We start from the raw sequence: 24,311 nt of genomic DNA, 5'->3' as shown, positions 1-24,311 counted from the left end.
CGCCGCGGGGCGCCGCTAGGTGGCAGCCGCGGAGCGCGGAGTGCCGCGGTGCCCGGCGATCTCCCGCTGCTTATCGCCGCGGCCGGGAGCGCGGTCTGCGCGGGGTGCTGCCTCCCGCCGCTCACCCCCGGGCAGCGCGTCCCGCAGCGGGCGCTGCCCCCCTCCCCCCATCCCATCCCCCTCCCTTTCCCCGGCCGGCTGCCCGCGCCGGGCATCTCATTTATCCCAGCGGACAGTGGTTGCCCCATTAAAGCGCGGTCCCGCCCTTCGCGAGCAGCTTTAATCTGGGGAAGTTTTATGACACTTTGTAAATGTGCAAAGTTTTTAATTAGACTCGCCAGACAGCCCGGGGCGGCACTAGCGCCACGAAGTCTTCATGCTTCTCCCTGCTTTACAGCACAACAAGCCGCTCTACTCCTTTGAAGACAATGCCGACTATGTCTACGATGTCATGTGGTCGCCAGTGCATCCCGCGCTCTTCGCCTGCGTGGACGGGATGGGGCGCCTGGATCTGTGGAACCTGAATAACGACACCGAGGTGAGAGCCGGGGGCGGAGGGGCGACGGCGCCGCCGAGCAGCCGCGGGCACCCCGAGCCCCGGGGCGGCCGGCAGGGCAAAGCAGGGCAGGGCAGGGCAGGGCAGGGCAGGGCAGGGCGAGGCGGGGCCCCCGCCCCCCTCCCGCCGCGGGGCTGCCCCGCTACCTGCGGGCTGGGGGAGGGCCGGCGAGGGCGGGCGGTGCGCGGCCGAGGAGGGCTGTGCTCCGCGCATCCCTGCTCCGGTCCGAGGAGCGCCCGGCTGGACCGCGGCTCCTGCCCTCACCTGCCGTCTCTTTAACGCTTGCAGCGCTTGCCGTGACCCCGAAGAGCGCAGACGCAAAGCGAAAGGCAGGTTTCCTTAGGTCGCGCCGTCAGCTTTCTCTGATGCGAAGGGGTCCGTCGCACGGCTCTTGGCAGAGCCGGATCGCCCAGCCCCGTGCAGCTCTTTGCAAAGACCGGGCGCGGCAAATCGCCTTCACAAGTCATTTCCTAACCGTGCTGAGTACCCGTCCCCGCGCCCTCCTGTTATTTCAGATCGAAAACTAGTAAACAAAATGCTACAGGTGTGCATTGAAAATATTTAGCCTGGATCTCCCCGTCCCCTAAAATAGGCCGTGAAAAAAGCCGTCGTGCCACTCGGACGTTTAGATGAGAGGTGGTGAAGTATTCAGAACGAGAATGGCAATATCTTTCCAGAACTAAAGTCTTATGTATTTTTACTTAACGGCACATAAAATTAAGAACTGGGGGATTGTATTAATCGACAGTTTTTTCATTTACAAAAAGAAAAAATGAAGAAGAAGACCAGAGCCAGCTGGCAGTATTTTAGGATGTGCGCCCTGTTTTCCACAATATTCTTTTTTCCCCCCGCCTCGCATGTTTTTAAGGTTAGTTCGTTGATGAATTCATCTTTCACATAAACAGGATTTACATTTCAACCGGAGCAAAGCACAGGCAGAGTTTATGGCTCCCAGTGACTGGCACTCACCATAAATAAGCACGGACAGGTAAGAGGAACCAGCACTGTGCTGTCGAGGGGAGCAGCAAGGCCTTTTGAAGTGCTCGAGCAGGAAGCAGCACAGCCTCCTTAATTAGAGCACATACAGCTGGAGGACATACAGGAGGAGTCTCCTCAGAATTTATTTTGGGAAGGGAGGGACATATCCTTCAGGTGTTCTCATTAATGCAGGCTTAAACACAGAGCATAAAACCAAGTATTTTAAACAGAAAGGAAAAAAAAAAAGCCCTTCCCCCCCAAAACAGGGAGGCTGAAATCCTGCTCTGCTTGAAATCAACTGATGTTTTGCCATTTAATTCAATGAGAGCATAATTTCTTCTAAAAAAACCCAAAACAAACAAAAAAAACAACCATGGACCGCTTGATCCCATTCCCATCATTAATAAGGATGTGTGTGGAAAACTGCCGGTGTATTTTCAGCGTGTTTACATATAAATACACATGAACATCAGCAAAGAAATAAAAATTAACTTTGAGCTCTTTCCTGCTTCTCTTCTGTGTGCAAGGCCACCCCGAATTCCACAAATGATTTCCACCATGAGGCTGAAATCAGCTCTCCTGTGAGGATCGGGCTGTATGGTGTCAGAGCTTTGTGTTTTTATGAGAATTGAATCTGTGCCTCTGGAGGAAGAAATGCCACTGGGTGAAAGCAAATTAAAAACATCTCTCGAGATGGTGAAAAGTGGCAGAATGTGCAGAGGTGCGAGGTTTTGTTCTGCAGAGGAGCAGTGTTGGGCAACTGCAAGCACTTCTTTAAACGTCAGTATTGAAAGCAATCCTTGCTTGCTTTTACCTCTATCTGGTACGTCAACATAATTAGTTGATAATATTCAGGGTTTTGCTGATCGATGGTGGGTTTCATTGTGCTTTGCTGTTTGCTGAGAAGAACCCTGTCAGCACTTCTGCTTTTGCATCAGGAACTCCCAAAACACCTATTTTTGAGCTCGTTCCTACTTTCAGGTGCCAGACCTGCAATGTCAAATTATTTGTTGAGGACAGTAGGAAACGAGAAGTATATTGATTAGTGTAGCTGCTAACCACTGATAAAAATCTCTTTGTAAGAATGAGATACAATTGTTATTAGTGATACCTCGTTTTGTTTAATTTGGGAAATATGTCACATTATTATTTAATTGTTAATTTTTTTAAGTCAGTTAAAAAACTCCTGGGTTTAGATACGATGTGTTACCTTCACATTTTAATCTGTAATACAGCTTTACACTAGTGTTGCTCCCCAGATTTATTAAAAACTTTTCTCCCACAGACCAGTCGCATCTGATCAAAATAAATGTGACCGTACCCCAGATTTTTTCAATCTGGTTGCTCTCAAAATCTGTTCAGAATAGCCAGGATGTTCGTGTGCTGCAGTTTAACCTGTGGATACCAGAAATGATTTTTGTAGCATCAGTGTGAGTCATCACCTTCGCTTTATATTTGATAAATTAATATAAAGGATTTTAAAAGAAAAAATAATGCTTTTTATCTTCATTCTTTTGCAAACTGAAAAATATTAGTTCAGGGATCTGAATGTGAGGTTTCCTGATAGATTCAGGACATCAAGTGTCAGTTTCTTACCTCTGTGTCCATACCATTTCTTCTTTTGATCAAGGTTGGAAGAGGTCTCTAGGCTACTGATGAGTCTTGTTTGTCTATAAACTGCTATTAAATTGATCTATAGAATCGCTTACTTCTCTGTTATATTCCGTTCAAATGCTTTCTTGCATGCCAGGGAAAATATAAACCTGCTTGTAAATATAAGCTATATATATATATATATATATATATATATATATATATATATATATATATATATAAAGTATATTCTTAGCATGCAGGTTCCTCTGAGCATACCTTTCTTAATCTGTTACCTGTTAAATTCTTATTTCACAATTGTAAGAAATCCAACACGGACCGAATTTATCAAGCATTTTAAATGTGACTTTAGAAACATAATGCCGCCATTATAAAATAAGCTCATGTCTTTGAGATCTAAAATAGGCAAGTGCAATTTAACCTATCACTATTCAGAGCAGACAAATCTATTTTAAGATACTACGGCTCAACTGTATTTCTCTCACTATCACTGGGGAAAAGGTTGTTGGGTTTTTTGGGTTTTTTTTTTTTTTAGGTTTTTGAAGACTTTCATGATTGCTTCTTATGTTGTTAGATAGCTTTGTAGAATATTAATAGGACTTCTCAAAACCTCTGGATCTGATAAAAAAAAAAAGCATGGGTTGTGTCTGTGGCAGCAAGCACGCTGCTGCTTTTTATGTGGAACGCTGGAAGAATGCTGAATTAACAGAGCAGTCGTAGAGTCGTAGATTTCATCCTCCTGAAAGATTCTGTTAAACACTCAGTGTCCTAAATGCACAGTGTAGTTCACTTGAAAGAAATATCTTTGATCTGCAGTTTTCTGAGGAGCGCAGCCGGGCGGTGGAGTCGCGCTCTCAAAATGTGATGTTTCATTGTCCTTTGGAGATACCCATTTCCAAACATTACGAAATTAATTTTGGCTGGAATTATCTGAGCTTTTTTTTTTCTTTTTTTTTAAAGAAATCAGTGATCACGGAGTAAAAACATGCTTGCTTTAAATGGGATTTTGTCCGAGCTCACACGCTGCCAGTGACGCACACGTATGCCCATGGCAGGGCTGCTTGTGCAGGGCCTGGCTGCACTGCAGGGAGAGCAGGCCGGCAGCGTGCTTTGCATCTGAACAGTATATGTTTTCTCATTGTTGTCCAGAACTATTTCCACATTGTCCTACCAACAAAATCCTTTTTCTGCCTTCTCCTCCTTTATGGAGTCCAGGATGCCAGACTGGGAGGCACTGTGGGGTTCTGCAGGCCTTGGTCAGCTCCGTGAGGAGGAGGAGCAGGATCTCGGTGTGTAAAGGCAGAGGATGAGCAGCGTGCCAGTGTCCTGCTGCTGCTACAGGGACTGTGTGGCCCTGGCAGAGCCTAAGGGAGCCTGCAGAACTTCAGTTCCCGGTCTGCCCTCAGCTTGCGTTGTGCCAAAGGTGTTGGAGCTGCAGGAGGGAGATTGGCAAGGAAGCCCTACAGTGTTTGTTTTAAAATCATTTTTCTTGTGGATCTCTGAACCTGTCTCACAACTACAGTACAAAACTGCAGCCCAGGAACTGAGATGAAGTCAAGTAATCTGATTTTATTTATTTATTTATTTATTTTGTTAATGTTTTCGGTTTCTCAGTGTTTAGGCAGGTTTTAATGCTTCCTTCAAGCTGGTCATTTCCTTCTTGTGCAGCCACCTGCCCACAGCAAAGACCCTTCTGGTCCCCTCTGATTCCTGTCCAGCTGCCTCTTCTTGCTTGAGCTGTTCTTCAGCTCCACTTGCAGATCCCACGGCATCTCCTTGTGTCTGTCCCCACAGACTGATCTGGAGCAGCCACTCTTGCACCTGATGTCCTGTCCTGTTTGCTCTGACCTAAGAAGTGTAATAGCCAGGAAGCCTTGTTCAGAGCTGCCATGGTAAGCATCAGGCTCCTTGCTCAGGCAGCTTCTCCTTTTACAGGAGCTGGATGAAGCATTAGAAGGCTTGCAGGTCATTGTCATTCATCTTATGAGGTGACGTAAATCAATGGAAAGATCTACCTACGTAGGACTAACACCCACACAGTTCCTTCCTCCTGCAGCTCCTTTTGATGCCCTCATTCCAGAGTAGATTGCAAATGCTTCTCCTGAAATGGTGCTCGTTGCTTTATTCATCCCACGTTAACCAGAATCCTTATGTATTCTTGTGGGTCACCTGTTCAGTTTGTTGGTTGACTTGGGGCAGGGAGGGAGTTAAGAAATTAAGCAGCATCCTTCCAGGTGTATTTAAACCAGAAGGCGGCTCCTGGGAATAGAGGGATGTAAAAGAGAATTGTGGGAATATGTCGTAGGAGTTCCTAAATGTCAGCTCAGCTGTTCTCAGCTTGTGCTGTGTCCTCACCCTGAAGTGATTAGCTGAGGACTCTTAACTAGTTCCTGAGCTGCGGCCTCAGCACCTATCTGCATGGACTCAAAGGGTGCGTTGGCGTGAGCGCAGGGATTTGAATGTGGCAGTCAGGGTATTTGGGCCACGGTCTGAAGTCAGGGTGGGACTGAGGCCAAGTCCTGCCCTCCGCTGATTCTTGATCCTAAGTCAGTGAATTTAGAGAAAGAAGCAGATGCGGTTTTGTGCGTCTCCTAAGTTAAGGGGAAAAAATTGTTTCATTTACCGCCCTTTACAGTGGAAAAATCTTCCCTACTTGTTCCAAGAGATTCCCTACACTCTTTTGTTGTTTGTTTGTTTGTTTTTAGGCACATGTGATTGAAGAAACAATGAACTCTTTTTTTTTTTTTTTTGTCCTCCCCCCAGACAAGGGACTTGTGACTCACCCAGCTAAATGGGATGTTAAAAACTGACCCTGGGTTTGCAGGCAGAGTGATTTTATTGTCCTTTCTGTTCCTATTGTTTCAACAGGTTCCCACAGCCAGCGTGACAATAGAAGGAGCTTCTGCCCTCAACCGTGTCCGCTGGGCCCAGGCTGGGAAGGAGGTAGCAGTTGGTGATTCAGAAGGACGCATATGGATCTATGATGTTGGAGAGGTATTAGTTTTGTTGTTTCTAATGCTCAGCTTGGATGCCACCACATCCAAGTTCAAGAGAAGGTGTTGCGTTGTTAAGGGTGTACGCCATCTCTGGAGAATATGCCACCTTGGCTTTCAGTGGGATCCCTGCTACTAACAGTGTGTGAATTGTGAAACAACCCTGCTGCTTAACTAGTGAAACTGTCTAGAGAAAAGTTGTGTTGGTTTTTTTTGTTTGTTTTTGTTTTGTTTGATTGTTTAATCTTTTGCATTTTTATTGCTTTTATTTTTAAATGTGCAATTAGAAAAAAGATAGAAATGAACACAGAGAAAAATACAGATGCAGAAAGAACCTCCGTTGTTCTGAAGTTAGCCCTATAGGATTTACCTTTTGCTTTCCAGCATCTCTGACCTCGTGACTGACTTATTGTTGGAGGCTTTTCTCAGCATGACATGGACAGGTTAAGTCTGTTGTTTTAATGATGCTGGATATGTCTGATTATGTGCAAAGGTTCTAACAGGAGGAAGTAGAGGTGTCGCTGTGGAGGACGATGGCTGCATGTGTGTTGATGAGTATGTAGGTCCTGAGAAATAGCAAGATGTGTATTCTGCATCTAAGGCTGTTCTCAGTTCACCGTACTAGGTATTATAAAAGCCATCTAAACTGCAGTATGTTTGGCACTGATGGAATCTACCTCTGTTTTGATGAATAAGATATAAAATGTTCTGTCAGCATTACAATTCCTTGGAACAGTTAAGGGTGAATCTCTGAGCAGTCGGCTTTTATGTAGAGAATTTGTTTTCCGTCATTATCTGTGATAGGATACTGAGATAGCCATCTCTACACAGTAGGAAAACATTATGGAATACATACAGAATTATCTGTAACTCTCATAAAGTGATTTTATGGCCCATAGCAAAATTGCTTGTGCATGACTCATATTTTTGGATTGCATTCTCCTGTGAGGGAGTTGCCTTTCCTCACAAACGTTTGCTGAAACTTCTTGCTGTATTGTTAGCATAATTTTTAAATTGTCCATGGTTACTGCATTCAAACTTCCACTACAACGCTGGCAGGTCAGGCTGCTTTTATTTATTTTTCATTGTGTGTGACTGTTCTGAAAAGGTATTTTTTCTGTCTTTCAAGTGATACGACTGGCTCTGGAAATGTCTCTGATGACAGCACAATCTGGCCTTGTCTGAGAGTCTGGGCGGGTTGCAGAAGTGTCTCTTTTTGCATATCATGCACCAAACCATTTGTAGAGTTGTTTATCCCTGTAAGCTTACCCAGTAGAAAATAGATTTACTGTTACTGTGCAGAAGAAGTAACATTTAATTTTTTGGCCTTTTCCTCTGTATGATCGGAATTCAGCTTGCGAAATGAGTCGCAGTGACCCAGCTCAGATCAAAAAGAGGACAGTTTTCTATTACCTGAAAAGGAAAAAGGAAATAGCATGAGTCCAGCTCAGAGTCAGAGTAGCGTGTTCTGCTTCATGGATGTTGCATGCTCTGCCCATGTGGAGCCTCAGAGCCTCCAGCTCAGCTCCGTGCGTACTCACATGAATGGATGGATGTCCATCCACATAGCGGATCACGGGCCTTTGCTCCTCCTCCTCCTTTTTTGTAATCAAGTACTCCCTGATTTGTTATTTGCTAATTTTTAAGAGAAGGGTGCTCAGCTATTCTCTGGCACAACTCTTGTTGCTATAAAGCCTTAAGTGAGGTGCAGAAGTATGCCTTTGCAGTTTGAGAGAAGGAACTGAGGGTGCATACAGTGAATAGCAGCCTCTGCACCCATTTAACCCTCTGTGCCAGTTCATAAAGAGCTCTGATGAATTATTTCGTGGTTAGCTGTCCTCGGGCAAGAAACACAGTGAATTCATAGCATGTCTTGTACTTTTGGCAGTGTCCGACAGAAATATGACAGCCATATAAGCTCCTTTTTGGATTCATTGTGCAGACACTGGGCAGTTTCTTCAGTCAGGTGTCATCCTCCTTTGACTTCCTTTTTGCACAGATTTGGTTCAGTAACTGTGCTGATCCAATAGTTGGGAAGGGGCAGACCTCACCCTGTCAGCCAGTCATCCCTAGTGTATCCTTTGCTGTCTGTTTTTTTCGCTGGTAGTAGTAGCATTTCTGACCCCACATAGTGACGAGGGAACAAAATCAGCACAGAAGAGTGGATTTGTTTTGTTGTGATGAGGTGTTTTGTTCTATGTACTGACTAGTATGAGAGTATAGAAAGCATCGATGACAGTACAAGGGAAGTGATGTGAGCATGTGGCTGGGAGCTGAACCATCCAGCACATGGCTGTGCCTAGATCTCATATTTGGCTCGGTTATATCACATAGCCTGATGCTCAGCCAGGGCAGCTGATCTTTCAGCTCTAGCATTTGGCCCATGTTCTCCAGCACTGACTTCTGAAAAGGCCTTGTTACTGGAAAAACTCATCCCTGCTTGGCTGATAACTCAGTGGCATCCAGTTGTTTGAAGGCGCATTTCCATTTAGGAAGATGAGTGTGGCTTCTTAGATTAAAAAGTCAGCAGGTCACTTCACAAAAGACCCCAAATACACTCACTTTCTATGTGCTCCACTTCTGTGGCACATTTTTAAAACTTTTCTCACAGCTGATCCAAATACCACATTAGATGAGCTGCCAGTTCATAAAACTTTGGCTCTATCAAAAAGATCTGGATAGATAAGTTACTGTGTTTTCTTATAATATAACCTCTTTCAGAATTTCACATTACTGTACAAGCAGATTTTCTTATCTGCTTAAACAGGGTTGACTCGAGGTATTTTAATCCAAGCAGAAAACACCAGGCTATCATGTCATTAAGGAACAAATTTAAATGAGAGGAATTTTTACTTGGTAAAGTCATCAGAGTTTTAAAGACCTGCAGATCAGTGAAGCTCGCCGCTATTAACCTGTGCGGTGTAAGATAAAAACATCGTATGGCCTAAAGTGAAAATGTAAGACTCAGAGCCTAACTTTGCTTTGTTTGTGAAGGCAAGGGCTTTGAGATCAGGACTGTTTTGCTTGGACTGTGTAGGACTTGGCCCCTTTTTAACACATTTCGTGCTTAGAGTCTTCGTGACACAGGAAATGGCAGACATGAACACCGTGGCAGAGTCCATGATCAGGGAGTTAAAAATAATGGTGATATTTTCAGTTAGGCTACGTATGTTATCTCCTTAGAGTATGTACTTTTAGTTGTTTGATTTCGGCATCGTGTCTGAAAATAACTGAACACATTTATTTTCACAGTGAGGGGTCTATTTTCTCCTCAATGCGTGTGCTTTATGCCCATTAGCATTAATGGGAGTTATACACACACTTCCAGGGGAGAAGAGACTTAAATAGTCCATATAGATATGCTCTTGTGGATCAGTAACCACTGATTTAAAGACACTGAATTATAAAATAAAAACCCAAACCAACAACAAAAAAATACGATTCTTTCACAGTGATGTGTTCTTAAACCTAAATAACAAGAGAGCGTAACCAGCTTCTATTAATGCACTTTACTCTCTGACAGATCTAAATATACAAACCTTTGCTGGTCTGGAAGCTGTGATGTTATTATGGTGTCAGTATGTAAAATGTCTTTTGGCTTATTTGGTTTTATGGCTTATTTTCTGGGCGGCAAGTTTTCTGTATGGTAAAAGTTGGCTTTAACAGAACAAGGGCCACTGGCTATAGATTTATTCACGTGTCTGGATGATTGATAGTTAGAGCTAACTACTGTCTCTTTTGTACATATATTTTCTAGACAGCTTGCTCCCGTTTTGCATGCTTCAGTGATGTTACACAGTTGCCGCTGTCATAAATATTCTCTAACAACCACGTTTGTTGCTTACCTGGCTTACTGAGAATACCATTTGCACCTTTGATTGTGAAAGAAGTGGCTTCTCTTTCACCCTCCATTCTTTCTTTCTTTTTTCTTTTCCCCATTAATCTCTTCCAGGTCATATTTTGTTTGTGTTGTGAACGAATAGATAAAAACTGTAAATCAGTGATTTATTACGTGATTGTAATAGAATATAAAGGAAGTTTTCAGCACAGTGTTGGGGAGTTTGGGATTGTAATCACCAGGAGCTTATTACTGTCCATTATTGTGTTAAATGAGTTGCAGGACAAACTCGCATCTGTTCCACAGTGAGTCTGACATTCAGTTCATTCTAGTCGTGCTTTTAAAGGATGACAAGTATGGCGAAACTGGAGAGAAATAAGAAAAGCTCTTCCCCAGGACCATCCAGGAAAGCTGCCTCTGCCAAAGAAAGCAGTTAAGTGGGACTCTCCAAACAGTTACTACCTCTGTCATTTCTTGTGGTGAAATCAGCATCATATTGGCACTTCAGGTTTCAGAGTTCACGTCTCTGTAAGCCCCGTTAGGGCTGTCTACATGCTTCCCTGTTTGCTCCATGGTGGATGTTAGTCGTGTGTCTCATTTTCAGAGGACATGACCGGTGAAGGAGGAGCTGGCAGCTGCCTAAAAGATATTGATGTAGTGGGGCCGTAAGGAATATCCCATTGGTTTCTGTAAAATAATTTGCTTTGATTTTCGCTGCCTTCAGCAGCTGTTCTCAGATTCTGAGGATTCAAGACAGAGAGAAATGTGTATTCAGGACCAACTCTCACATTTCAGAGTGGCTATTTAGTCAATTATTTTTTCTGGCTGGAGTAGGGAAGCCTTGGTACTCTGTAGTCCTATCTTCAGATGCCTGTATTTCGCTATAGATTTCATACAGGAAGCATACCCAGTGTCTCTTTCATGCAGTTAAACTGCTGTGGCCCAGAGAGAGAAATATGAAACTAGGTTTTCTGTCATGTACTTACCCAGGTAGATTTTCCAGTAGGTTTACTTTTGCCATCCTAAAGCTCCTGTAAAGCATGTATCGAGTTAGGAAATGTTTTTACCACAAAAGCAAAGCTGAGACTTGACATGAAATGTTTTATTTTAAAATCTGTGTTGAGTTACAAGTATCCTTGGAACACAGAGAAATGGCTCTTAGACATATTGTGAAGGCAAATTTGAGCAATAATAAGGGGCTGTGCTTACAACCAAGTACTTTTGAAAAGCATACAAAGATCAAGTAAGATACAATAGTTAAAACAACAAACGCAATCCAGGCATAAAGGGTGATTAAATAGACTGTGAGGCACAGCCTGAATTTCACCGTTGATACTTTTGCTATAAAGGCTACAACATTGGCCTCGGAGGATTTTGCAAGCATGTTTTAACAAAGCAGAATCTCTTAAAAGCTGTTGGAAAATATAGAAAACCAGGGTTTTGATTTGCTTCCCCTCCATCCTCAGTTTTATAATGTTCAATCTTGAGAGACTTTTAAAGCTGGAAGCTCGTAGAGATGACATAGAAAAAGGCAATGAGAGCATATTAGAAACTCCAGCTTTTTACTTAAATAATAACTGAAATATTGAACAGAACAAGCCCTTTGGTCCTCATCGTCTGAATTTGGACTGATATAGCCAGTATTCACAAAGGGATTTTTGAAGTAGGTTAAATAAGAACTGCCTAATGAAAAAAATGCACTAGTTTGAAATCAGTCAATTTAATTACTGTGTTTTATGAAGGCCATTACCCATTGCTGATTACTAGGGTGATAAAATCTTTAAGCTTTGGTAGCCTCCATAGGGGGTGAGCCGATCTAAGTAGAGCAAAGTCCAGTCATTATCACCCTAAATACTTGTGTTTCTCATTACAATATTCATTACTTTAGGTTACTGTGAATGCTTTGAGGTCTTTATGTCAGCACTGGTTTCTTCTCCTGTAGAAAAATAATGTTGTTGTGCTGATAAGTTTAAATCAAACAGTTAAATACTTGTACAGTTTAAAACAAGGCTCGGCTGCATCCTAACATATGAATGCAGACATTTATGCCTGTGGGTACCCTTACGTATTCATCTTCATGACTGTGCTTATCACTGTAGACTACTACTACTTTGATAAGAAATAGAGACACATGTATGTTGCCTTGTTTTTTTCAGTCTGTGTTGGTACTTGAATGAGCTTCTTCACAGCAGGCTGGAACGGTATTTAATGTCCCTACTAACGGTCTGTTATTGGGGAAGTTATTTTTCAAGAGGAAATTTGAGCTATGAAATAACTGAACTGACCTACCCAAGACCAGCAGATGAGGGCTGCAGCTGTTTGTCTCCACGCCAGCCTAGGGCCTCGAGCTTTCCTTTCCCTGCTGCCATTTGCAGGTCAAGATGTGTTGATGCCTCTCTAAATCATCTTTGGCTGACAAAGCAGCTTCATAAAACCAGTGCTACTCAAAAGAGTACTTCAACATTGTTTCCTCTCTGGTTTAAAAATAACAGTGTTTTAAAAGACCACTTGAAACTTAATGCATCAGTGAGAGGTGTGGGTCTGGGCTGCTGGGAGGGGAGGCCAGCCTGCAGAAGGAGGCTGAAGAACTTGGTGTGGAAGTCTGAGCCTGGTGAAACATGTATGGCTCATGCATTTCTAGGAGCTCTTGCTCCCAGAGAGCGAGAACTGGTGAAGCTGAGAGCAAGGCTGTCACATAGCTGCAAGCTGACCGTGTCTTAAGTCTATTGTGAATATTTCAAACTGCCATAAGGATGAAGTTCCATATAAGCAGTGACAGTGGGAACAGGCAGCCTCGCAGTGCTTGTATGTGATCAAGCAGTAGATAAAATACAAACCTGGCATATAGGATCAGTCACTTTGCCTCCCTGATGTGCGTTTGTTCTTAGTAAACACAGTGTTTCTCCTGGTTTGCTGTAAATGAGTGATTGAGTAAATGAGTTGTAAAGAAATGAGTATGAAGTTTCACCTTCATTTTAGTACTGGAAGATTACTCCTTAAAACTAAGGAAGAAAGTACAAGATTTTTAACTAAGATATCATTTCTGTCATTTGTTGATGACACAAAAGGGTTAAGCAGGTATTGGATGGGTATTAAGTGAATACAGTGAAAAAGGGGTCTGGAGGGGCATCCTGAAACTTAAATTGATTCTTTATCCATACCTGAAGATAATATCTTACTATCTCCTCGAAGGATTTCACAGAGTAAAAGATAGAAATTTCCAATATGATACAGATACCATTTATAAGAATTCCTCCAGCCCTCATCATATGAAGTAAAAAGCATAAGAAAATCAACCAACCAACCAACCAACAAAAATCTGGCTCCAGTCCTTTTTATTCATCTGCACTCTGCTTTTAAAGCCAGCGTATGTTTCCTTTTCCCTTGCAAAGGCCCAGATTTCCCCCTGCAGAGAGGATCAGAGAGAACAAGCCACATGCGACAGGAGTTAATCATGTAGCTTAATGCACTATTAGAAGGCACTCAGATAACGAAGCGATGAGAGCAGCAGAAGAGAAGCTGTAAGAGATCGTTCCCTTTGCACAGAAAGCCTGCAGGAGTAGGAGAAGGGAGGGCAGGGTGTGACAATCTTCCTACGGATATTTTCCTGCTGGAAAACAATGTAGAGGACAGGAGAAAGAAAAGGATCTATCTGACTGTACAAATCTGTCCGATACGTATTTAGTGCATCTGCACTAGTGGTGGCCTCACTAGTAGCTCCGCAGTTATCACTTCTACTGAAAACCTTTGAAGAAGCTCAGAGGGAAAGATTATCAGGGCCCAACTTTCTCTGGAAGGTGTCCATGAGGAACTGGAGACAGCAAATGCTTAAGCTAGACTGCCTTCTTCTGGACCTGCGACCTAGAAAATTGGTGGGGAACAGAGCTGAGGAAAATACATGCCAGTAGTTCCATGGAGTATGTATTTTAAATATCTGACCAGTCATCTGTGTAGTACCTTCTCTGAGAAATACTGATACGAGTCTGGGAAATATTCATAGCTTCAAGTAACGTGGAGTGTGGAATGGGAAAAGTACCAAATGCAAAATTTAGTTTAAACTCAGTTTGTGTTCAGCAATTTGCAAGTTTAATTGAAATGCATATGCTATCGTCGTGTTGTTAAACACTTCTGAAACAAGAGCTGTTTCGTGTAATTAATTTTCTTTATGATTCTTCTGTGGTTTCAACCATTCACATCCAATAGCGGATTTCATTTTGGGAATCCTTAATTATGTCTTTAATTTTTTTTTTATGGTTTGCAAAATGGTATGTGTTTAGAACATGAAAAACTATATAATTAATGACTTGGAAGGTAATGGTTACACTAAAATACCAACTGAGGAAAGCAGTTCCCTAATACATTGTATTCAGTAGCTAGAATTCCATATGCAGCTTTTAATTCCAGTGTAAAATATATCATTGAGTGGTTGCATTTGAAATGAAGAAAAAAAATGCTATTTCACGGATGAGCTTCTGCAGGTAATGGAACAAATATGAAACGTAAGGGAAAGCAGCAATCCTTCTGGAAACAAACAATAGCCACAAAAAAAGAGCAGTTCATAGGCTAGTTGTGGTGGGAGTCCATTGGCCATCTGGGAGCCAGAAAGCAGTGGAAGCAAACTAAGCAGAAAGCACTGCAATGTTTCCTCCCAGAGGCAGTGCTCCTTTATGCTCCTTTATTCAGCTGGGCTTCCATGAAGACACCTTTGCCAGTGCAGCTGCCCCACAGGCAGAAGCTCTTGTAGTTTAAGTAAGTGATCAATATAGTTGTCAGTTTATTAAAAAAAAAAAACTAAAAAGTGGATATTGGAAAGAACAATAGATTGTAAACTACCTACCTACCTTCTTGTTTTGTTCCATCTGGCACTTTTACATTCTGTAGTGCAATGGTGAGAACAGATCATAGTCATAGAATGTTTTGGGTTGGAGGAACCTTTAAGATCACCTTTTTCCAATCCCCTGCTGTAGGTAGGGATGCATCCCTCTAGACCATGTTGCTCAAAGTTCCTTCCAGCCTGGCTTTGAACATCTACAGGGTAGGAGCATCCACAGCCTCTCTGGGCAACCTGTTCCAGTATCTCACCACCCTTACAGTACAAAATTTCTTCCTAATGTCTAAATCTACCCTCTTCTGGTTTAAAGCCATTTTCCCTCATCCTGTCACTACATGCCCTTGTAAAAAGTCCCTCCCCAGCTTTCCTGTAGGTCCCCTTCGGGTGTTGGATGGCCACTATGAGGCCTCCCCAGACCTTCTCTTCTCAAGGCTGAAGAGCCCCAGGTCTCTCAGCCTGTCCCCATACGGGAGGTCCCCCAGCCCTCTGATCATCTTTGTGGCCCTCCTCTGGACCTGCTCCATGTCCTTCTAATGTTGAAGGACCTTGAACTGGATGCAGTACTCCAGGTGGGGTCTCATGAGAGCAGAGAGTGAAGGGGCAGAATCTCCTCCCTCAACCTGCTTGTAACACTTCTCTTGATGCAACCCAGGATGCAGTTGGGCTGCTCATATTGCCAGCTCATGTTGAGTCTTTCATCAACCAACACCCCCAAATCCTTCTCTTCAAGGCTGCTCTAAAGTCATTCTCTGCTAGCTTGTATTTGTGCTTGGGATCTGCCCCAACCCGTGTGTGGGACCTTGCGCTCGGCCCTGTTGAACATCATGAGTTGAACTTCAACTCTCTGAGTATGACCATCCAGCCAGTTCCTTATTCAGCGAGCGATCCATCCACCAAATCCATTTTTCTCCAATTTGTTGACCAGGATGTTGTGCAGGACAGTGTCAAATGCTCTGCATAAGTCTAGGTAGATGTATAATTTGCTCTTTTTTTTATCTTCTCACACTCTAACTCCATCATAAGAGGCCATTAAGTTTGTCAGGCATTATTTGCCCTTGGTGAAGCCATGTTGGTTACCACCAATCACCTCATCTTTATTTTCCATGTTCCTTAGTAGGTCCTCCAGGAGGATGTGCTCCATGATTTTGCAGGCACATAGGTGAGGCTGACTGGCCTGTAGTTTCCTGGATCTTCTTTTTTTCCCCATCTTGAAAATGGAGGCTTTGTTTCCCCTTGTCCAGTCAGTGGGAATGTACTGGTCCCTGCTAACCCAAGGTAATATAATACTGTAGAGAAGGAATTATGTGATTACTTAATTCAAAACTCAGACAAAAAAATAAAACAAAATAAAATGCAGGATTTTTCCATGTCTTTTCTCTGACTTCCAAATCTCAAGACTAGCATCCTTATGGGAGATGAGCGATGGCATGTGCACTTCACTTCTCTTAACTCTGAATATCTTTGCTGCATGGGACACCACCTCTTTTCTATGAAAGTGGTTAGCTTTTCTGAAGCACGGCAGGTGCTCCTTCTTCTCTTGAAGCTATTGAGTTATGTTAAATCTCTTTTGTTTCCAAGGACCTAAAGAGGTCAGTAGTCACTGCCATTGGAAATATCCCAAGGAGATCCATAGGGGAAGAACACCACAAAATGCCTGGGAAAGGTGCTGAAGTTCTACTTGGAAATTCTTACAGCTTAAGAATAGTCTATAAACTTGGAACTTAAAGTTTCTTATTTAAAACTACGAGGTGATCTAGGGAAACAAAAGCAGTTGAAATTTCACCTTTGTCATCTCTTTCAAGAATCTCGTGGTTACTCAATGTTTTGTCTTCTGTAGTCAATATCAAATGCAGCATGTTGATACATTAATTGAGGGGAGAAAAATCTATTTGATTGTTTGGCTATCAGTCTTTCTAGTTAGTTTGGGAGAGTCTGAGCCAACTCTGATATTACAGGCAGAAATGTAGCGTTGTCTACAATTAAAGATACTTTCCACTTTCTTGCCTTCTTTTTCATATGCCCTATCAAGTTCTAATCCTTCAGGCTGAAATGTTCTCAAATTGCTGTTTGCTTCCAGCACAAGTTCTGTGGGTTGTTTTGTTTTGTTTTGTTTTTTTAACTTTTATTTTTGGAGAAAGATTAAAGACAGCGTCATAAAGCAAAACGAATAACGTGCTTAAATTAAGGGAGTCAACCCTAACTCTTGACATTTCCTATCTTTGAAGTGTTAAGAGTCTGCAGTCATAACGTTCTGTTAACATGCATTTGTGTGTCATGTACGTATAATTTACGGACTGCGTTTCAGTCTGTCCTCCTGGTAGCCTGGCATCAAGGTGACTGCTAAAGACAGAGGGCTGACTTTAGAAAAGAATTAATAGGCTTTCAAATGCCTTAATTCCTATGTAGGAGAGTTATACAGTGCATCTTTTCTCATTACATGTAAGCTATTAAAATAACACCATTGTTTGTTTTGTATTTGAAACACAATTTACCATTAAATGTGTAATGATTTAGCAGCTGCTGTTCTCCTTGGAAGAAAAACTTGAATTTTGCTGAAAATCTGTTCTGTTTCTGTTAGGAATTAAGCTTCTTTTATTTATTTATTTATTTGTCATATGAACTAATATTTTGTCTTTTTCCTGCGGCGGCACTAGTTAAATCAGACCCTGCTGGTGAATTGCAAAGAAATAAATCACAACAGACATTAATCTAGATGAGGGCTAAGTAATTAACTCCGTAGAAGGGTGGTGTATAGTGTGTCTGTGACACTAGACTGACTGCTGTGCGTAGAATAAATGCAGTATTTAGGCTGCCTATGGGATTCCACCCCTTCAATTAAGTAAACAAATATATATAGAGCTACTCTGGAGTGTATCCTTTGTGGTCTAAACACTGTATCTTATTAAAATCATCTGCATGCAGTATGTGGGGTTTGAGTTCCTGCCAGTGGTTTCATCCATTGTTAACAGTGATGCTTGGCTCTCCCAAGAGTTAAATGCAGTGGTACCATAGTTATGTGCAAAGGGTGCTCTTGGTTACTTTGGTGGCCGTTTCCTTGCGCGTTACCTCCCACTTTGTTTCCGTCCATGTGTGTGGCATAGGGTGTTGCCTGGAAAAATATAGGCTTTTTCAGGAAAAAAGAAATCCATATAGGTCGAGAAAAATGTCAGAAGCATTCTGGAATGGATTCCGTGTGGCAAAAGCAGGGTCAGAATAGGTGTGTGCCTGCCGACTGTGCGTGTATCAAGGTACTTCACATTTACATCTGTGTATCTGTTTTCACCTCGGTGTCAGCAACAAAGCATCTGTTGTACTCTGGAAGATTAGATCGGTTGTTTAAAGGAGAATTGTTCTTCCTCTTTCTGATCTGTAAGCATCACAATCCTCATCCTGCAGGTCCTCCTTTTTACCCAGAGAATGAAGCTGATTTTCTCTTCTTCTTTGCAGATGAGGCCAAGTTGGAATAGTGGTGTTTTATCATCACGCAAATATTTTTGCCTACAATGTCATAAATACTTCAGACATTAATCCACTGCATAAGGCATTTGCAGCAGATTTCTTTTCGGTCCAGCCTGTAATTTTAGAGGGTGATATGGACGACATAGGTTGACAAAATTCTGCCCAGGGATAATAGCGAAAATGATATTCTCCTGAAGCTGCATTTATTTCATGACTCTGTTAAACTGAAAGAATATAAAAATGGTGATAAGCCACACACCGAGGTAAGTTAGTGTGACTTCTATGATTTCAGCTATTAAAATCAGTTTACTGTACTTGCTGTTTTTCACAAACTCGATCTTCTCGTGTTTTAATTAGCTAGCTCTTCAAATATTGATTCAAGTGCCTTTGTCAAAAGTCCTAATAGTGACAGAGCATTTTAGAGATGAGAGGAGCATTAATTTTCATATAGCTTTTGTTGTCCCCGTTGTACATAAGGTTATTTTGCTCATACAGCTCTGCCGAAGTGGAGACAAGTGAACAGGTTTCTCTGTAAGACCAGCCCTTACCTCCAAAGAGCAGAAGACATGAGTGCAGTGAATGGAAGATGCATGCTGATCAGAAAGTTCCTGATCTCTGGGAGCACAGTGTCCAGCTATAAAAACCCATCACGTTACTTAGGGCAGAATAGAGTTTTCTATATGCAAAACCAAGACAATAAAGCACTGTACCTATAGAAGACGTTGGAACGGGTGACAGATTTTTGACTTGGGAACCTCTATCACCCTTGAAGCGTTTCTTGGACCACCATGCAGGCTTGTCTGCTGATGTCTAATTGAAAACAGTGTGTGGCAGTACGGGTCGGCAGGCTGGCTGCAGCCCACATGCATTTGGCAGATTGCTCCGGGTCGTGGTGTAACGGTTCATTTTCAGATTCTCCTTTTACACCTGTGTTCATGAAACGTGTGTGTTAGAGGTGATTATAGATCGTTTCTGGTTGGAAAAATGCACTCCTCCAGATTAACCCAGGAGTCAGAGACAATGTTGAGAAAGGTCTTCCTGCAGCTATTTTTCCTTTGAGCTAACAGAACTCCAGGTAAAGGTGAAGAAAAAAAAATGTAATTATTAACCTGGTGCTCTGGATTGCACAATACTTTCACTGGTAATCAGCATTGCAGTTTGTGAACCCGTATCACAATGACAGGTAAATTGACCATGAGGTACAGTCATTAAGAAGAAATACAATAGGTTGAATATGGACTGCTGTGCTCCCTTTGAGAGTTTGGGAAGCCAGCTCCTCCAAAGCGAGGCTGCTGCTCGTGAAATTGTGTTTGCACTTTGTCCTTCTCAGGAGAGTCCACGGCCCTCACAGAACAGCGGTGCCTGGAGGGAGGAAGGCAGAAGGAGGTGTCCATCCCCATCCCAAAGATTTAGAGTCTCCAGGAAATGTGCTGAGCCAGGAATAAAGTGAAATATCCTCAATGAATAATTCATGTGCTGGAAAGTGGTTTTTCAGGGAAACTGAAGCTATACGGAGATTTGGACAAATTGAGCTGAAACACTTTCAGCAATAAAAAAGATGGATAGGAGGGGAGTATACTGAAAAACTTGAAATACGGCATAATATCTTCTTTCAACTTCCTGGACTGGTTCCTTTAAAAGGCATATTCAGGGCTGGATCTTTTTTTATTTGGTCTAGAAAATGTTGATACTTTTTTTTTTTTTTTAATAGATGTAAATTAAAAGAGAAGATGTTACCAGAAAGTGTTTAGTGATCTGAAAGTGAAATTAAATTTATGCTGATTTGTGTCTTCAGGCACTGTATTTCTGTTGTTTACCTGCTTGCCTGGGGAGCCCAGCACTAGCAAGCACAACTGGCAGTGTCGACAGATGTCTCTTCTTGAGCACAAATAACCCTTCCCTGATTTCTGCATTAAGATTTTAAGAGCAGTAATGTTTAGGGAGGTTCCTAAAAGCACGGTTTCTGTAGAAACATGGGAAATAGAGCTTGTGTTTGTACGATGTCTGGTGTATGGATTGGGAGCTCTGCACCCTAAGGATATCTCTGCCTTGACAAGAAGGTGGAAGAGGCTGTTCCTGGTGAAACCCCTGTTTGTGCTGCTACCTGTGACTAGCTTGCCTAGGGAGCCTCAGGAAAAGAGAAATGCCCTTATTCTCTTACCAGAATGCATAATGCCATCTCATTGGTCAGTACTAGCAGCAAGGAGAGCATGTTTGTGGTTCAGGGATGGAAAACTAACAGCTACGTGGTGTGCTTGGCTAGAGCTAGGGTAACGCAGAGTGACCTTAGAGGTTCCATATATCCCTCCATTCCCTGTGAGGAGCTGTAAGCTCCCATAAGGCCTCCCCTCAGCCTCCTCTTCTCTGAGCTCAACAAACCAAGGGACCTCAGTCTAGCTTGCTAGACTCTTTGTAGCCCTCCTTTAGACACTCTTTCCTATAAAGTTTTTTGTCCTCGTATTGTGGTGCCCAAAACTGTACGCAGTTGCTTCTGAGTCTGCTGTAATTCCATGACTCTGAAAAAAGTGAGGAGAAGAACCTTCTGTAGTTGACCTGTGTGACTCAACCAGGTAAATCCCATCTTTCCAAATCTGGACATTATTTATACCCTCTCCAGCCTTGAAAGCTCAGCTCAACACATTATCACCAAGAGCTTGAAGATAAGCTTGAACCTTGAAGAGGTTGAGATTGATACTACAGACAGGAGGCTTCAGCCCAGTGGCTGCTGGGAAGGAGACAAACGAGAACGGGGAGATCTCAACTCCTTTTATACTCCTCTAAGCTTTATGTCCTTGCATCCCAATGTCTCACCTCCTAAGCCCTTTGTATTCCATTCTGTCCAGTCAGTGGTTGCCTTCCAGTAGTATCTTGCATGTGGCAGACCCAGGGAAGCACTGTCTGGGTAAGGTTCACATGGATGTGATGTTATTTATCCCTAATAAGATAACTGTAACACATCACAAGAATAGTTAGAAATCCACGTAGTGGATGCATCAACTTATAGACACACTTGCAGGTCTGTAGGCTTGCAGCCTGAACTCTTATGATGTTTTAAAAGCTAGATAGAAGACTGAACAACTCCAAACGTCTGCACCAAGTTTGGCTTAAGTCACCGCACTGCTTTGGTAGTACTGGTTTTCCTCATTACAGCTGCTATCTGATGCAACCTAAATACACTGTGGTATTTAAGCTAAAGCAGTGTGAGTAATTCAGTTAATTAATTAGCTGCAGGTAGCGCTTACATTCCCTTGTGAAGGGATCAAAGGAGAACACTTAATAACGTTTATTTTCTTGTTCTGCTCTGAAGCATGGTGTCAGTTCATTCAAATAACCTTACGACCCAAATGTTAATATAAGTTATTATATTACTTTATGCGTTGGTGAACATTTCCACTCTGTGTAGCAATTATGACTGCTGGAACTCAACACGTGCTGCTTTGGAATAACTGGAAGTGGACAGAGAAATGGCAAATGAGTAAGAAACCCCTAAAGACCTCTAAGCCCCTGCCCTTCTCCTGCAAACTTATTTTCTTTCACCTTGTCCTGGGATTTGCAGTACAACTGCTGCAGCAGGAAAGCTGGAATAGAGAGTTTGGCCCACAGAGGAATAGAAGCCTTCAGCAGTTATCAGTGTAAGTACGGCCGGCTGAAGGAATTTTAATCAAAAATGACTGTGAGCATTAATTGATATGAGGATTAGAGCTGGAGTTTGTGGTCTTTTGCCTTGTAACTGGTGTGCTTCAGCATTAAGAACTTCATAGGAAGAAGAATAGGAGTCTACTTGGCCTTGAGTTCACTCTGCGTCCTCAAGGGATTTGTGTGAGGGAGGTTTGTTCTGCTACCGGACCATTAGCAGAACTCTCCTGCCACTGAAGGCGTGATGTGAAACATGAGATTAGATAAGGTAAAATAAAGCAAAGATCTGAGTAATTAGATTGCATGTGGACACCAACTGTTCTCATCTGTGTGCTAACAGTCTTCAGTTCAGTCACTGTTTTGTGATCTGAGGCATTATAGGAGGCCCGAGCCCTCCTAAAGCTGTTGGCTATAGCCATTCTGCGTACCTACGTTTGTAGGGAGAATTTTCAGTTTTCAGATCATTGTCGTTGGGGCTTTGATTTATTTGTCTGTGGCTGTGCTGTGGTGTAAAGGGAATTAAATTACCTCCATGTAATAAATACATTACTTTTTTTTTTCTTTTGATGTATTACCATCTTGAGCCACTTAATACGATGTAAAGCCCTTTGGGATTTAAAAAGACAACAAGAGATGAGGCTTTATTCAACTCAGTGAATCCTTTGCCTAGTATATCGTTCCACTTCAGTGATTCCCCTACTCAACGTAACTGAGACTTATTTCATGTTTTCATTCAGTTTGATAAACGTCACGAGAAATGAAGTCTTTCAGGCTTCCAGCAGTGGTAACATGGAATTTGCTGCACAGATGGTTTTGGCTGCATCTCTAATGGAAGGATCTTTGCATTGTCCCTTAGCTTGCTCTGCAGCAGCTTGTGTAAGCGTGTGCGTGCCTGGACCTTTGCTCCACGTGCTTGTGTGTTGGTGAAGCCACCTCCGTCTTGGTGTTAACATGTTCTTCATGTTTCTCAAAGAACAGAGCTTTCTTTCAGCTGGAGACCACAGCAGATCCGTGTGTGTGAGAGAGTGATGGCCAACTCACATGGCTTGCTCCTGGAACTCTGACCTCCACTCTTGAGAAAAGTCAAAGAGAGAATGCAGGAGTGGAGGGTGGAGACAAATTGAGGGCTGGTAGCTTTCACACAGACGGTGTTTTTTGGTCTGTAACCTCAGTAAATATTGAACTGCGTTATATTCAATATCTCAATAGGCAAAACAATACTTCTGTACATCAGACCTTTGTGGAACATGTCCGAGTCATTGGTACATGCCCTATGTTTGGGAAACTCTAAAACGTGCGCTAGATGTTTGCCTGGAATATTGGCTGAAGAGGCAAAACTGTCGCAGAGTAGTTGAAAACCCCATTGGCTCCATTGAGATATGAGGAGGCGTTGCAAATACCTGTCTGTGTGATCAACTCTGAAGTTGCAGCAGAGTACACACAGGGTTAACATTGGGCTTTTATGCAAGCTCTTGCCCAAACTGGGCTTCCCACTTTATGTAAAGCACCTTTTGTTCAGTCTCCAGACATAGGGACAGCTGCTGGGTGGGAAGGGGAGGTGAAGGATTTTTCCAGTATGGACTCTATCCACCAGTTTGCATTGTCTTCCAGAAATTGCAGTGCTGGATCCAGCCAGCAGTGGCTGCTATTTTGCCATATCACTGCAGCGTTATCAGGAAGTTCTGCTGCTTGGGTTACAGGCTGCCCTTGAAGCCTAAAGTTCAAGAGCTCTTCACTGCAAACATCAATGGCGCTGAGTGGAAATGGATCTTACAAGTTAGTTTCAAAACACAGGCTGGCGGGGCCTGTGTTGGTTTAATATTCCCCTTACAGAGCGTTTCCTAATGGTAAATTCCTCAGCGTAGAGGAGGGTAACTAAGATAACAAAATATATTTATTTTACTAGAAAGAGCTTTAATCAACTTCAGGGACATGGTTTCAGTACAGCGTTGTAAAAGCCCTGTTAACCTTCTACACGCTGACCCGGGTCCTGCAAACGATTACTCTTGGCCACGTGTGTGCTGTGGATGTGTCAGAGACGGAGCTGCTTTTGGAAGACCAGAAAGGCTGCAAAGGGGCAGATGCTGCAACAGCGCTTAAGCAGAGCACTCTTCCTCGAAATCCCGCAGATAAACGTCTCTCTCAGCCACCAGAGCTGGATGGGAGAACACCAGCTTGGTGCTGGGACGTGGCAGCACTGCAGGCCAACACGGGCAGCCCCGGGCTGTGGTGGCTCGGCCCAGGGCTCTCATCCCTGTCCCGTCTCTCCGTCTCTCCCCAGCTGGCGGTCCCACACAACGATGAATGGACGCGCTTCGCCCGGACGCTGGTGGAGATCCGCGCCAACCGAGCGGACAGCGAGGAGGAGGGGGCGGTGGAGCTGGCGGCCTAAAGGAACGGGAGGAG

General features: G+C 43.0%; 1 protein-coding gene across 7 annotated transcripts in view; it reads left to right on the top strand.

Annotated features, from left to right (window-relative positions):
* DYNC1I1 (dynein cytoplasmic 1 intermediate chain 1) overlaps nt 1-24,311 on the top strand; it is a 179,263-nt gene extending 154,952 nt beyond the window's left edge. For 6 of the 7 annotated variants that reach the window (XM_065731272.1, XM_065731269.1, XM_065731270.1 and 3 more), the window contains 3 exons: nt 398-538; nt 6,017-6,142; nt 24,187-24,311. In XM_065731272.1, the coding sequence (XP_065587344.1) occupies nt 398-538; nt 6,017-6,142; nt 24,187-24,297 (378 nt within the window). In that variant the 3' untranslated portion in view covers nt 24,298-24,311. The remainder of the gene's footprint in view (nt 1-397; nt 539-6,016; nt 6,143-24,186) is intronic. The other variant, XM_065731271.1, reaches the window with a different exon arrangement.

This window comes from Cyrtonyx montezumae, unplaced genomic scaffold (genome assembly GCF_038088225.1).
Source record: "Cyrtonyx montezumae isolate F1298 unplaced genomic scaffold, pur_monq_1.0 scaffold_14, whole genome shotgun sequence".
Taxonomy (NCBI): domain Eukaryota; kingdom Metazoa; phylum Chordata; class Aves; order Galliformes; family Odontophoridae; genus Cyrtonyx; species Cyrtonyx montezumae.
Note: the sequence above shows the minus strand (reverse complement) of the source record. Positions and strands in the feature narration are given on the sequence as shown.